Source organism: Nothobranchius furzeri, chromosome 14, assembly GCF_043380555.1.
Source record: "Nothobranchius furzeri strain GRZ-AD chromosome 14, NfurGRZ-RIMD1, whole genome shotgun sequence".
NCBI lineage: Eukaryota > Metazoa > Chordata > Actinopteri > Cyprinodontiformes > Nothobranchiidae > Nothobranchius > Nothobranchius furzeri.
Genome location: NC_091754.1, coordinates 45,069,761 through 45,084,991, shown reverse-complemented (window position 1 = coordinate 45,084,991; position 15,231 = coordinate 45,069,761). Strand labels below are relative to the sequence as shown.

General features: G+C 46.3%; 1 protein-coding gene across 2 annotated transcripts in view; it reads left to right on the top strand.

The window, feature by feature from the left end:
• Nucleotides 1-15,231, top strand: part of LOC107380823 (microtubule-associated protein 1A) — a 102,497-nt gene that overhangs the window by 5,630 nt on the left and 81,636 nt on the right. The window contains exon 2 of one of the 2 annotated variants that reach the window (XM_054743086.2): nucleotides 609-710. In XM_054743086.2, the coding sequence (XP_054599061.1) occupies nucleotides 609-710 (102 nt within the window). Of the gene's footprint in view, nucleotides 1-608; nucleotides 711-15,231 lie in introns of those variants that run through there. The other variant, XM_070544141.1, reaches the window with a different exon arrangement.

Genomic DNA, 15,231 nt, shown 5'->3' with positions numbered 1-15,231 from the left:
GGTAAATACACTACTGTGGATCAGATACATGAGCGTTATGGTCGCATGGGACCACAGAAAAATGCTACGCCCTATGTGGATCTGACGGAAAATTGCTTTGCAACGCTCCCCAGGTGACAGAGAAGTCCGAGAGCAAAACGTCTCTTCAATGCATGTGCATATCTCCCTTGTGGAAAAGTAAAAATCTTGCTAACAGAGCTAAAATGTACTCACAGAAGAGCTAAAATGTCTGTATTTTGGTGGTATTTTGAACTGGACAACAAAGGCAGGGAATGAGCCACTTGTAATGTCTGTATGCCGGGCATTTATTGATCTTTTATGATTGTTCTTTGTGCAGTGCTTTGGTCAGCTCACATGGTATGGTATGGTACTTAACATGCTGGAAGAAAAAAATGTGATCAGAACATCTAATAGATGATATTGATTTGAAAAATTAATGAACAGACTGATTTATCCTTCTACATCTGATCAGAAATCCGGTTTAGTTTCTGATCGTCACATGGAGTCTGGTTCAAATGGAAACAGGACCGTTTGTCTGCCCTTTGCTGATTCCTCTGTCCCCTGCTGTCCTCCGTCTCTCACTAATTTCACTGTCCTCTTCTTGTCAGGAATCCGATCCTGGGACGTGGATCTGAAGTGCTGTGACCTGGATCAGCAGCTGCAGCTATTCATAACACGTCACTCTGCCCACTTCTCTACAGAGGTCAGAGGTCAGTCTGATGTGGCCCCGTGAAACAAGTTGGGCTATTGTTGTGTACTACAATCTGAGATTAAACAGACTTTCTGAACTTGTTAGCTTTTCCTTAGAAAAAACAAGTAGGAACAACATTTACCAGATAAGAGACAGGAGTTTGTTCAGTAAGCGGTGAGTTTCCCGATCAAACCCAGGCTGAGTCCATGTCAGTCGTTGGGCAAAATACTTTCCCCTCCTGCTGCTGGTGGTGGTCAAAGGAACTAAAGGCTTCAGTAATTGTGTCTCAGGGCAGCGATTGCTACGATGTAGCTCATTATCACCATGGGGGAGTGATTGAATTGGACGTGCATGATTATTATTATTAGTACGGTCGGTACGGGACCGGAATTTGGTTTCACTCATAGGTCAGAAATGCGTTTTTGGTTCTGAGGCAACTTTTCTTTTTTCAGACCTCCTCCCCAGCCATCTGTTTTGGACCGAGGTGACACTACGGACTGATTGGCTGGCTGAAATTATGCCTAACGACTCCAATTGGCGAGTAGAATTAGCCAGCGGGGGGTTCCCAATGCTCGATTCATTTTCGTGCTGGATGCTGTTGAGTTACGTTCTCTGTCTGTAGCATGGAGCTGCTGCTTGGTGGGAGCGGGAGAAAAGTGAAAGCTGTGCGTGTATGTGGCCCTGTCCTCGGCGCATCGGAGCTCTCACCCCAGCTGACCGGCAGACAGCTGCTCAGTGGGAGGAGAATGCAATGTGTGTGTGTGTGGCCCACAGCAGCGGCAGACAAAGTTTTATGAGGACACATACAGCAAGTTAATACAATAATGTGGCTCAGAGTCTCTAAAAGCAACACAACTCACCAGTTTTTGTTTGTCTTATTATGGAGGACACCATGGACTTTTCCGTGCGTCTTAAACGCTGCTCACATGCTCGAGGATTTCCACATTCCTGAGAAGTCCTGCGGAACAATAATATAAACGCAACACTTTTGTTTTTTGCTCCCATTTTTCATCAGCTGAACTCAAACATCTGAAACTTATCTACATACAAAAAAGACCCAATGACTCTCAAATATTGTTCTGAAATCTGTCTACATGTGTGTTAGTGAGCACATTTCCTTTACCAAGATAATCCATCCCACCTCACAGGTGTGGCATATTAAGGGGCTGATTAGACAGCATGAATAATGTACAGGCGTGCCTTAGACTGCCAACAATAAAAGGCCATCCTGACATGTGCCTCAGGGCACTGTTTAGCTTCATGTGGGGTGGTGGGGCAGAAAACCAGTCAGTATCTGGTGTGGCCACCATTCGCCTCACAAAGAGCAACACAATTCCGTTGCAAATATGCGAGGATGGGTGTGATGTGCATGTGTCTGTCAGTGTTGGTTAAAAATCTGGCCGCGGCATTTTGAACCTTCTGCAGTTTGCGTAGGGCTGAAGCATTAATCCCAATCAGGACAGAATTTGCGTAATCCAGACGTGAAGTAATGAAAGCATGAATGACTGACTCAAGATCCGGGCGTTTGAGGATTGACTTAAGACGAGTGATGCGGCGGAGTTGGAAAAAGCAGGACTTGACAGTAGTGTTGACTTGTGAAGACATTGAAAGGTCAGAGTCCAGTTTCACACCTAGGCTAGTGGCACATGATTTGAGATTGAGTGGGAGAGTTGAGACATCTAAAGCACCATTCATGTTAGTGGGGCTAAAAAGTATGGCATCTGATTTGCTGTTATTTAACCATAGGCAGTTTTGAGAAAGCCAGGATCTGACCTGGGAGAGGCATTCTGACATTAGAGAAAATGAGTGCTGTTGGTTGATTTGAAGGTAGATCTGGCAATCATCTGCATGAAAGTGGTAGTTAACTCCGAGAATTGCTAAAATCTTACCAAGTGGTAGCATGTAAACTGAAAAGAGGAGCAGACCAAGGATGGAGCCCTGCGGTACTCCCCATGGAAGTGGGACATTGGGAGAAGAGCAGTCTCCAACATGAACAGTAAAACACCGACCATTAAGGTATGACTTAAACCATTCGAGAGCAGTACCGGTCACACACACCCAAAATTGAAGTCTGTGAAGTAGGATGGTGTGGTCTACTGTGTCGAATGCTGCAGTCAGGTTGAGTAAGAGTAACAGCACATGGGAGCCAGAGTCAGTTGGAATCAGGATGTCATTGAGTACCCTAATGTGTGCAGATTCTGTGCTGTAATTACATCTAAAACCTGATTGGAATGGGTCAAGAAGCCCATTGTCATCTAGGTGAGAAGTGAGCTGCTTGAGAGTCAGTTTCTCAATTACTTTTGAGATGAATGGAAGTTTTGAGATTGGACGATGATTGGCACAGTCGGACTGGTCAAGGCCTGGTTTCTTTAATAGCTGCTGAACAACTGCATTTTTAAAAGCAGCTGGAAACACACCAGAGGAGAAGCTGGAATTGACAATATCCAAAACAGCAGGGGCCACCGCTGGAAGGACATCGCGCAGCAGTCTTGGAGGAAGGCTGTCCTCTGGAGAGCCTGAGGGCTCCATAGCCAAGATTAGGTCAACCAGGGAAGAGAGTGTCACATGAGCAAAGCAAGAGAATAAGGGTGGACAGTGAGTTTTCACACAGGTAACCCAGCCTGAGCAAGAGAAACTGGTTGTAATTTCCAGGATTTTATGCAGGAAACTCATTGCAAATAGCCCCTGTAGAGGGAGAAGGGTTGGGAGATTCTCTAAGGGATAGTATAGAGGTGAGGACACTGTACAGTTTCTTCTGGTCGTTTTTATGCCTTGTGATTATTTTTGCAAAATATCTGTTTCTAGCTGTGCGGACAGCTTTCTGAAAGCAGGTCAAAGAATCCTTGAATATCATTTAATCATATAATCCTTGTATTTATCAGACACTTTAGTCCAAAGCGACTTACAAGTGATGATCGGCATGTTGCCTTTGAGGCTAACAACAACAATTACAACAACAACAACAAACAATTTCCAGTCAGTCGTAGGTGGCAGTGAGGCAGCATGATGAATCGTGGAGAGGTGCGAACAAGGAGTGGACAGTAGAGAGGGGGACGGGTGCAGGGAAGGTGCTGGTTTAGAAGATGCTCTCTGAAGAGCAGGGTCTTCAGAAGTTTCTTAAAAGTCGAAAAGGAAACCCCTGTTCTGGTAGTGCTTGGTAGGTCATTCCACATTTGTGGAACGATGCAGTCTGGATTGTCCTGAGCGTGGTGTAGGCACTGCTAGCTGACGATCCTGTGATGACCGGAGCGGCCGGGCCGAGACGTAAGCCTTTGCAAGAGGATTCAGGTAGATGGGAGGTGTACCATCTCGGACTTTGTGTGCTAGTTTTAGCTATTTGAATTTGATGTGTGCTGCTAGCGGTAGCCAGTGGAGCTCAATGAACAGAGGGGTGACGTGTGCTCTTTTTGGCTGATTGAGGACCAGACGCGCTGCTGCGTTCTGGACTATTTGAAGAGGTCTCACAGTACAGGCTGGAAGACCAGTTAGAAGGGCATTGCAGTAATCGAGGCGGGAGATGACAGTAGATTGCACCAGGAGCTGGGTGGCATGGTGTGTTAGGTATGGTCTGATTTTTCGTATGTTATACAGCACAAAGCGGCATGAATGAGCAACAGAGGCAACATGATCTTTAAAGGTCAGTTGTTCATCAATCGCAACACCCAGATTTCGAACTGCCTTTGAAGGAGCCAGAGATAGGAAGTAATTTTGGAATGAGATATTGTGCTGTATGGATGGCTTTGCTGGGATGACAAGCAGTTCAGTTTTAGAGAGGTTGAGTTGGAGATGGTGGGATTTCATCCATTTTGATATGTAAGAGAGACAGACTGATATTCGTGCAGAGACAGCGTGGTCGCCCGGTGGAAATGACAGATAGAGACAGACAGATAGAGCTGGGTGTCGTCTGCATAGAAAGTGACGATCAGCATGCTCAAAAAGTACTATTAATTCAATTACTATGTGTGTTAGTGCCACCTGTTGGTGAAACTGAGTATTACAGTTTGGAGGTCACGTGCTTTTAGCAACTGTTCTATTAAAGACCCACTCCAATCATCTTTAAACTTTGATTTTGGCATTTTTAGCCTACATCACAAAAGCTGTGCCGTTTTTTAGTATAGCTTTTACACAGTGAAGGTAGTTCACTAAAAATTTGCCTCTGGGTTGTGGGAGGAGCCATTGCCGCGGCGGACAAGTCGACAATATTTTGACACTGATCTATTTTTTACCCAGAATGAAGGAACACATTTGCTGCTGATGATCTCAGTGGTCCTGATTGTTGGTAGAAGTCATCCACCTGCTCTGTCTGCCGTTCTGACCTCATCCTTCACTCCACCTGTCTGATTCTCGCCTCCACCTGCTGCTTCATCTCTCTTTGACCAGGTTGTGTGCGAGCGAGCGAGCTCGGTCCAACTTTCTAAACTACTTTAAAGAAATCTGTCAGTGTTGTGTTTTGCAGTTGGCCTGCCTGTATATGGCGACATTTTTGCGGCTTAAAGCGAGCTCGGGGTCCCGCAGGTGTGCCCTCTCCCCAGCATGAAGCACTGGCGTTACTGCCTGATAGATAACTGATCCCAGCAAACATCCGGACGTTTGATGACCTTTGAAACAGCATCGGTCCGAGACGTCCTGTCATGGTTGAAAAATAGTTCTTTTCTCTCTGTGAATTCCACGTCTTTCGGCGCCTCTGACTTGGACGTTTAATAATTAGAGTTTGGCCGTCTTATTACTATATTAAAGTTTTAATGTGTCACTTTAAAAAAATATACAGACTGCCATATCAGCCAATATCTCATCTGCTCCTTCCTAGATCCAAACCCAGGTCCTCTGTGTCTACATCAGGTGTCTTATTAGTTGAGCGATCCCTTTGACATTCCAACACAAATATACTTTTATATCAATGCGTGTTTTTTTTAATGTCCATGAAAACAGAAAAGGATTTTGGTTAAGTGTGAAAGCTAATTCTTCTAAATGTTCATTCTGTGTATTGATTCGTAATCATCTTCTTTTGTCTTATCCAACACAGTGCAGTAATTTGACGTTTTCTACCTTTGGCTGACATGTTTCGGCTGGAAGAGCGGCCGGCTGTTCGTTTAGACACAACACCACGAACAGAGACGACAGTGTTTACACGATGAATCACACATGGGACTGTTATCAGCATGAAGGATGCAGCAGCAGAGGGCGACGTCGTCCTCTGTTGTCCCACATAAACAGAAGTGACGCCATGAACAGCTGGCGGCTCTGACGAAGGCAGAAGTTCCAGCCGAAGGAAAAGAAGCATCTAATTACATCACCGTGTTAAATAAGAAAAACGAATGAGATTGTGAAAGCTAATTTCACTATCTCTCTTCTTATTATTACACCCCGCTACAGCACACAGGTGTAGATCCTTCACACCGCTCTGCCCTCTGAGGAGAAGATGGAGTTTGTGGCTCTGTGACGTAACAAAGCCAGTCAGTTTAAAGCAGGGGTGGGGAACCCTGGTCCGTGGAGGGCCACTATCCAGCATGTTTTAGTTTCAACCTGCTTCAACACACCTGATTTCAATCAGCAGGTGATTAACAGACTTCAGCAGAGCCTGAGGAGCTGCAGAACAGGTGAATCAACCACTGAATCAGAAGTGTTGGAGCAGAGGCAGGATACCGGTCCTCGAGGACCAGGGTTCCCCACTCCTGGTTTAAAGGCTGCATTTTTCTCATCTGCTACTGACTTACAGCGATTTGAATGCAGATATATATTTGAGCTTAAATGTATTTAGATATGTACTGTAGCAATTGAAAACTGCCTCAAGAACACGTTAAAAACAGAAAAAACACGATTTTCATTGGAGAGGGTCTACAGAGACTAAAAATCTCAAGCTTGAAAACAAACTAATGTCAAAATAAAATGTGGAAAAACAACAAAAATTGATATTATGGACTGCAGTTGCTATAAATGTATACACAGGCTGCCTGTGAATTTATCCATTTTCTTTACCCACTTATCCTCGTGGGGGGGGGGCTGGTGCCTGTCTCCTGCAGGTGGGGTACACCCTGGACAGTTTATCGCAGGCTTGTGTATTTATTTGAGTATTATTTTTAATACTGTGTACTTTATCTGTACATTTATTATTTGCTTCATCCCCAAAAAGGCTTTTATGGAGAAGGGAGATAACTGTTTGGAATGATATGATTTATAGATAAACCTTTTCACTCAAAGTCACATGGCAAGAAACCCCAACGCTAAAAGTATAATTGTATACATAATGTGTAGAATAAGAGAACTATTATGGATAAACCTAAAATATATATGATGATTGTCTCAAACAGATCACAAACCATCACTCCTAAACTATGGTAGCCCTGAAGTGCAACCACACCAACAATTCACTAAACACAAATTGATAATCACACAAAGAAATTAAAATTTCAAAATCAAAAGAAGAATCACAAAAACAAATCCTCCATCCAGCCGTTTTTAGCTGCTCATCCGGAGCCGGGTCATGAGGTCAGCAGCTTAAGCCGAGACGCCCAGACTTCCCTCTCCTCAGCCACTTGGATCCGCTCCTCTGCAGACATAGTCCCTCCATCGTGTCCTGGGTCTACCTTTAGGTCTCCTCCCGGTTGGACATGCCCGGAAAACCTCACCAGGGAGGCGTCCAGGAGGCACCCTGACCAGATGCCCGAGCCACCTCAACTGGCTCCTCTCGATGTGGAGGAGCAGGTCTACTCCGAGCCCCTCCCGGATGACAGAGCTTCTCACCCTATCTCTAAGGGAGCCCAGCCACTCATTCAGCCCCTTGTATCCGTGATCTTGTTCTTTCGGTCACTACCCAAAGCTCATGACCATAGGTGAGGGTAGGAACGTAGATCGACAGGTAAATCGAGAGCTTCACCTTCTGACTCAGCTCTCACTTCACCATGACAGACCGGTACAACGCCCACATCACTGTAGATGCAGCACCAATCCGCCTATCGATCTCACGCTCCAGTTTTCCCTCACTTGTGAACAAGACCCCGAGATACTTAAACTCCTCCACTTGGGGCAGGACCTCATCCCTGACCTGGAGAAAGCATTCTACCCTTTTCCAAATCAAGACCATGGTCTCGGATTTAAAGGAGCTGATTCTCATCCCAGCTGCTTCACACTCTGCTGCAAACCGCTCCAGCGAAAGCTGGAGATCACATTCTGATGAAGCAAACAGGACCACATCATCTGCAAAAAGCAGAAACCTGATCCTCAGGCCACCAAAACATATCCCCTCAACACCTTGGCTGCTTCTAGAAATCCTGTCCATAAAGGTTATGAACAGAATCGGTGACTAAGGCCAGCCTTGGCGGAGTCCAACTCTCACCGGAATGTGGACCAAGCTCTGGCACCGGTCATACAGGGACCTAACAGCCCATATCAAAGGGTCTGGTACCCCATACTCCCGGAGGACCCCTCACAGGGCCCCCGGGGGATGCGGTGGAACACCTTCTCCAAATCTACAAATCACATGTAGATTGGCTGGGTGAACTTCCACACACCCTCCAGGACCCCCATGGGGATAGAACTGGTCCAGTGTTCCACGGCCAGGACGAAAACCACATTGTGACTCCTGAATCCGAGGTTCGACAATCCGATGGACGCTCCTCTCCAGAACCCCTGAATAGACCTTACCATTTCCAATGTCCGTGTGGTACAGCAGAACTGCATCGACCAACACAGCCCCACAACTTCCAGAGCCTTAAGATACTCTAGGCAGATCTCATCCACCCCCGGAGCCTTGCCAATGAGGAGTTTTTTGACCACCTCAGTGACCTCAGCCCCAGAGATTGGAGAGTCCAGCCCAAACTCCCCAGATTCTGTTTCCTCACTGGAAGACATGCCGGTGGGACTGAGGAGGTCTTCAAAGCATTCCGCCCACCGACCAACAATGTCCCAAGTAGAGGTCAACAGCAACCTGTCACCACTGTAAACAGTGTTGGTAGCACACTGCTTTCCCCTCCTGAGGCGCCGGATGGTGGACCAGAATCTCCTCAAAGCCGTACGAAAGTCTTGCTTCATTGTCTCACCTAACTCCTCCCATTCCCGGGTTTTTGCCTCCGCGACCACCCGAGCCACATTCTGCTTGGAATGCCCGTACCCATCAGCTGCCTCTGGAGCAAATGAGGAATCACAAAACAAAGAAGAATCAGAAAAACAAACAGAGAAGCATAATTATATTAAGAAACCGGAAAGGGTAGGCACCAGCCAGCAACAGGAGACATCAATGATTGGTCAACCGCACTGTTTGTCTTTGGAATCGGAAGGTACTCTGCCTGTAGCACGTTTTGTTTGAAGAACGATGGAATGTTTTTTCCTAACTGTGGGAAAAAGCTGCTGGAGGAGTCACCAGACTTTTTCAGCAGCTCTGGCAAGAGGCTCTATGATGCATCTAGCAGAGACACTTCACTCCCATCGAGTAAGTTGATAAGCATAATTAAAGGTTTGAGTTACTTATGGATGTATTAGCCTAGCGTTAGCTGTTTCCAGCATATGGCAGCCCAGAAGGCTGTTTCACAAAGCAAGCTCAAAAAAATCAAGGCTAATTTGAAAATGCATGCAGCTGTCAAATGACTCAAGACCTTTCTAGTAGTGACTAGGTTGCCATAGACCAGGTTGGTCCACGAGCGTATGGCCTGTTGAAGAAGCTGAATGGCTGCAGGTTAGCCTCCAACCGAATTCTGGGCCAGGATTTTCAGAGTGAGCCTCACTTTTGGGATTAGCTCGCTTTGGGGAGCAACCCTCTGAGCACTTCCACAACTAAAATGATAAATTATTATTATGTTTGGTCAACTTAAGGAACAAACACTAATTTGTACCTATACAGTAAAACTAGTGTAGAATTTTATTTGGTGTTGTCCTTATTGGTGTGTTGTGTGGCCAATGGGATGTCTTTAATGTGTGACATTGCAGTGCGTTTTTCCTGTTTCCCTTTGGCATCACAGACTTCCTCGATTTGCCTGACTCCGACCTTCAGCACCGCCCTAGAATACAGAACGCAAATGAGGAGAGGCAAAAGTTTTCTGAAGAGAGAAAGGGCTTGAAGCAAAAGGAAAAGAGAAAGGTTTGGGTAGGTTGGAGATGACTCAGTCTAAAAACAAGTTCATGTTCATTTTCTAATGACGTTCTTTTGTTATTCCTTAAAGGAGTTGCTAATAATGTTCAGTGTAGTAAAGCTATGCAGAATAAGAATAACTGTTTACTAGTAATTGTACATTTAGGTCAGGGCCATACAAGTTCGGGCCGGTATCCAGCGCATTTTAGTGGTTCTCTGGTCCAACACACTAGATTCAGTGGTTGAGTCACCTGCGCAGCAGCTCATCAGGCTCTGCAGAAGCCTGTTAATCCCCTTCTGATTCTCCATCCCCAGTGAGTCGTGGAGGATGGCTGCTTATACTGAGCCATGATCCTCTGGAGGTTTCTTCCTGTTAAAAGGGAGTTTTCCTCTCCACTGTCACTGCATGCTTGCTTGGTATGAGGATTGCTGTAAAGACTCCGACACTAGCCAATGACTCGGGGCAACCTGTTGGGTTCCTTATATGGGAAACTTGTTACTGATTGGCTTAATGAACTGACCTGCACTGGAATGTTTTCTGTGTGAAGGTCCTTGAGACGACACTGGTCCTGATTTGGTGCTTTATAAATAAACTTGAATTGAAATGATTTAAATCAGGTGTGTTGAAATCAGTGTTAAAACTAAAGCATGGTGGATACCGGCGCTCGAGGCCCGGAAGTGAATAGCCCTGATTTAGGTTGTCAGGAACATCCCTCTTTTGCAGTTAATAAAATATCAATGTAAAATGTAAATCAACAATGGTTTAATGATGTATTCTGTTGGCTTACATGTAAACAGTTGGTAATATTCATAGAAAAATCATTAAACCATTGTTTAATATTGCCATTGAATATTGCCAACTGTTTATATGTAAGCAAACAGAATAAAAGTTCAAGTTTGAATAGATCTGCATAGTCACATTAGTATCTAACCTTATTCCATATATTTTCCCTTACAGATACATGTTGGCTTGATCATTAGAAATGGCGGTTTGAAGTCACACCGTGGAAAACCTATTTTCCTAACGACCCTACACCACAAGTCTGCTCAATCAAGCTGTTAAAGAAATGAAGGACTTGACCAAAGATCTTCCTTTCCTCCTCCTGTATCCGGATGGCACCGAGGCCATTGCTGTCCCTGGAACACAAAGACCATTTACACTTGAGGCTCACACGGCTGAAGCCTCATCAAAGCATCACAGCTCTCATCTGCTTGAAGAGTGACTGAAGATGGTAAGCTTCTGATGTTTGTGTGGATTTTGACACATTCTCATACTTTCAGCAACTGCTAATTTTGAAATTGTGAAATGATGACATTACATATAAAGCACCCTAGCCAATAGCATACCTAAAATGGCCTAAATTAGATGTAGCGACTTCGAGGTTACTACAACCCCCAAGGCACTTACAACAAAACCAGCCATTGATCAACACACACATTCTCGTAGTGAAGACGTAATGTTTTTTAGAGGAAAAACTGTACATTCATTCTGCACACCTCTAAATGCCCCGTGGAGGTAGTATTTTTATTCAAATGTTCCATATTCCACCTTTAATCCCGTCACTCGTTCCAGCAGCACATACGAAAGTCAAGTAAATACACAAAGGCAGTAACCTTCAACCACTAAAACCAACAAATAAAAAGGAAACTTGTGTTTCCAGAACTACACGGCATAAAGGAAACAGATACTAGTGCACATCCGGTATTGCACAAGTGTTGAACACATAACATTGCATTGGTATAAGTGTGTAACATGAAAATCCCAGTAACAGTTAAACTGTGGAGTAAAACACCTTTACTGCAGTGGGAAGTGTCTTGCCCAAGGACATGGCGACTGCGACAGATCGAGCTACCTTTTGATTACCGGCCGGGCTTTTAGGTTTTATATGTCGTGTTTCTTCTTTAAAAGGTAAAATTCAGTCACGAGTTTTCAACGCTCACTTTATGCCTTTCATGTTGATCTAGTATGATGACCAAACAATGTTTCGTGCATTAGTATGAATTAGTTCACTAAGCTTGGTTTGTTTTCATGTTTTGTAGTCGGAGAAAACTCAGACCCAGTGGTTGTTATCACTCTGAGTTTGACCTTGCTGACACACTGGCAAGTACAATTTTAATAGACTTTCTTGTTGTTTAGCCACCACCATTTGCCTCAGTCCAGTTAATTAGTTCATCTTATAAAATGAAATGCTTTTTGTGTACGTGTGTGCTTGTTTGTATGCTTCAGCCACGGGAACCTCAAGCAGTCCTTTACAGAAAGTGGCAGAGTAAGTGATCATTTAAGAACATGTGATCTTTTACTGTTTGCCTACACTTTGCACTAATGAGATATACACTAGTCATTCATACTGTATGTGGTTTTTGGAACATGGACTACACAGTACTTGTATTCTATGTGTGTGTGTGTGTGTGTGTGTGTGTTAATCAAGATGCTTAAATATTACAAGTGTCAACTACTATTTTCACAGTACACAACAATACTGGGCGCTGGTGATCCTCTGCTAGCTAATGAAGTACAACAGGTAAAAAAAGTTTTTATTAGTAAAACAGTGCAGAAGACGATCTCCACCACCTTTACTTGGTTATTATATTATGTTTCACTGTTTCTTATTTCTTCCATGTTATTATACAGTGCACTTCATATCCATAGATTATAACATCCACCCTTTGAAGGTGCAATAAGCCACGTGGAATAATTACAAAGCAGCCTAATGTCTCAATCATGCTGGAAGGAAGGTTAAATCGAACCTGTGTATGACTCATCTTTGTCATCTAGAATCTTCTGGCGCTGAACTTTAGCTGAAACTCGTGGCATGGGAGGATGGAGTCACTCTTTTGTCTCTAAAGATGGACTGCAGTACACAAGTGTGACCACAGGATGCTCTCACTTCATTCCTACTTATTGTACCTTCAGGCAATCTACTGGGATAAGAAACCTCAGGTACGTCCCTCTACTACCCAACCACGAATGCCCTACTGGGCGCCCAAAAAGCGCTTAAGCGACAGCCGGAAAAGGTTATTTTAGCTTTTATGGGAAAATAACTGTTTATGTTCATCTCACAACGTTTACGTAATTGAACCAGACACAGAAAGGACGAAAAGCTTGTCTTAGTTTAGTTTAGTGAGCTTTGAATCCTTTTTCCAGGATGACATAGACAACTATAAATCTGGCCATGTGGCTAGTAGCAGCGACGCTGGGGCAGACGAGATTCTGCTGTCACGTCGTGGGTGTGACATCTGATCTGTAGTCTTTTTAATTATGAATTTTTCACTCTACTAAATCTAAAATCTAAAATTGCCTGGCAGACGTTATCTTCTGCCCCCGAGATCGGACAGTCCATCCCCAGGCCTCCCAGCTCTGGTTCCTCCTCGGAATGCGCATTGGTGGGATTGAGGAGCTCCTCAAAGTATTCCTTCCACCGTCCGACTATAGCCTCAGTTGACGTCAGCAGCTCCCCATCCCCACTGTAAACAGTGTGAGCGAGTTGCTGCCTTCCTCTCCTGAGGCGCCGGACAGTTTGCCAGAACCTCTTTGGAGCCGATCGATAGTCTTTCTCCATGGCCTCACCAAACTCCTCCCACGCCCGAGATTTTGCCTCGGCAACTGCCACTGCTGCACCCCGCTTGGCTATCCGGTACCTGTCTGCTGCCTCCGGAGACCCACAGACCAGCCACGCCCTGTAGGCCTCCTTCTTCAGCCTGACGGCTCCCCGAACCTCTGGTGTCCACCAGCGGGTACGGGGGTTGCCACCACGACTGGCACCGGCCACCTTACGACCACAGCTAGCAACAGCCGCCTCAACAATCGCAGAGTGGAACAAGGCCCACTCGGACTCAATGTCCCCCACTGCTCTCGGGACGTGGTCAAAGCTCTGCCGGAGGTGGGAGTTGAAGACCGTCTTGACAGGTTCTTCTGCCAGGCGTTCCCAGCAGACCCTCACTATGCGTTTGGGTCTGCCAGGTCTACGCGGCATGTTCCCTTGCCATCTGATCCAACTCACCACCAGGTGGTGATCAGTTGACAGCTCCGCCCCTCTCTTCACTCGGGTTTCCAAAACATACGGCCGCAGGTCAGATGATACGACTACTAAATCTATCATCGACCTGTGACCTAGGCTGCCCTGGTACCAAGTGTACCGGTGGGCATCCTTATGTTCGAACATGGTGTTCGTTATGGCCAAACTGCGGCTTGCACAGAAGTCCAATAACAAAACACCGCTCGAGTTCAGATTAGGTGGGCCGTTCCTCCCAATCACACCCCTCCAGGTCAAGCTGTCATTGCCCACGTGAGCATTGAAGTCCCCCAGCAGGACAATGGAGTCCCCTGATGGAGCACTATCTAGCACTCGTCCCAGGGACTCCAAAAAGGGTGGGTACTCTGAATTGATATTTGGCCCATAAGCACAAACAACAGTCAGGACCCGTTCCCCGACCCGAAGGCGCAAGGAAGCTACCCTCTTGTCCCCCGGGGTAAACCCCAACACACAGGCAGAGAGTCTCGGGGCTAACAAAAAGCCAACCCCAGCCCTCCGCCTCTCACCCGGAGCAACTCCAGCAAAGTAGAGTGTCCAACCCCTCTCCAGGTCTCGGGTTCCAGAGCCAATGCAATGTGTCGAGGTGAGTCCGACTATATCTAGCCGGTACCGCTCAACCTCTGCCACAAGCTCCGGCTCCTTCCCCGCCAGCGAGGTGACGTTCCATGTCCCAAAAACTAGTTTTCTTGTCCGGGGATTGGACCGCCAAGGCTCCCGCCTTGGTCTGCCACCCGATTCGCATTGCACCGGACCCTTCATGTTCCTCCTGCGGGTGGTGGGTCCATAGTTGGACGAGCCCATGTATCCGGTTCGGGCTGGGCCCGGCCGGGCCCCATGGGCGAAAGCCCGGCCACCAGGCGCTCGCTCACGGGCCCCAACCCCAGGCCTGGCTCCAGGGTGGGACCCCGGTAACCCTCCGGGCCGGGTACTCCGACTCTTCGTTTTAGCCGCCATGAAAGATCCTTCGAACCGTTCTTTGTCTCACCCTTCACCTAAGACCAATTTGTCATGGGAGACCCTACCAGGGGCACTAAGTGCCCCAGACAACATAGCTCCTAGGATCATTAGGGCACTCAAACTCCTCCACCACGATAAGGTGACGGTTCAAGGAGGAGTGACGGTTCAAGGAGGAGTGACGGGGGCGGATGAGGTTCGTCCTGGGTATCTCAAGGCTATGGATGTTGTAGGGCTGTCATGGTTGACACGTCTCTACAACATTGCGTGGTCATCGGGGGCAGTTCCTAGGGAGTGGCAGACCGGGGTGGTGGTCCCCATCTTTAAGAAGGGTGACCTGAGGGTGTGTTCCAACTATAGGGGGATCACACTCCTCAGCCTCCCTGGAAAGGTCTACGCCAAGGTACTGGAGAGGAGGGTCCGATCGATAGTTGAATCTCAGATAGAGGAGGAGCAATGTGGTTTTCGTCCTGGCCGTGGAACTGTGGACC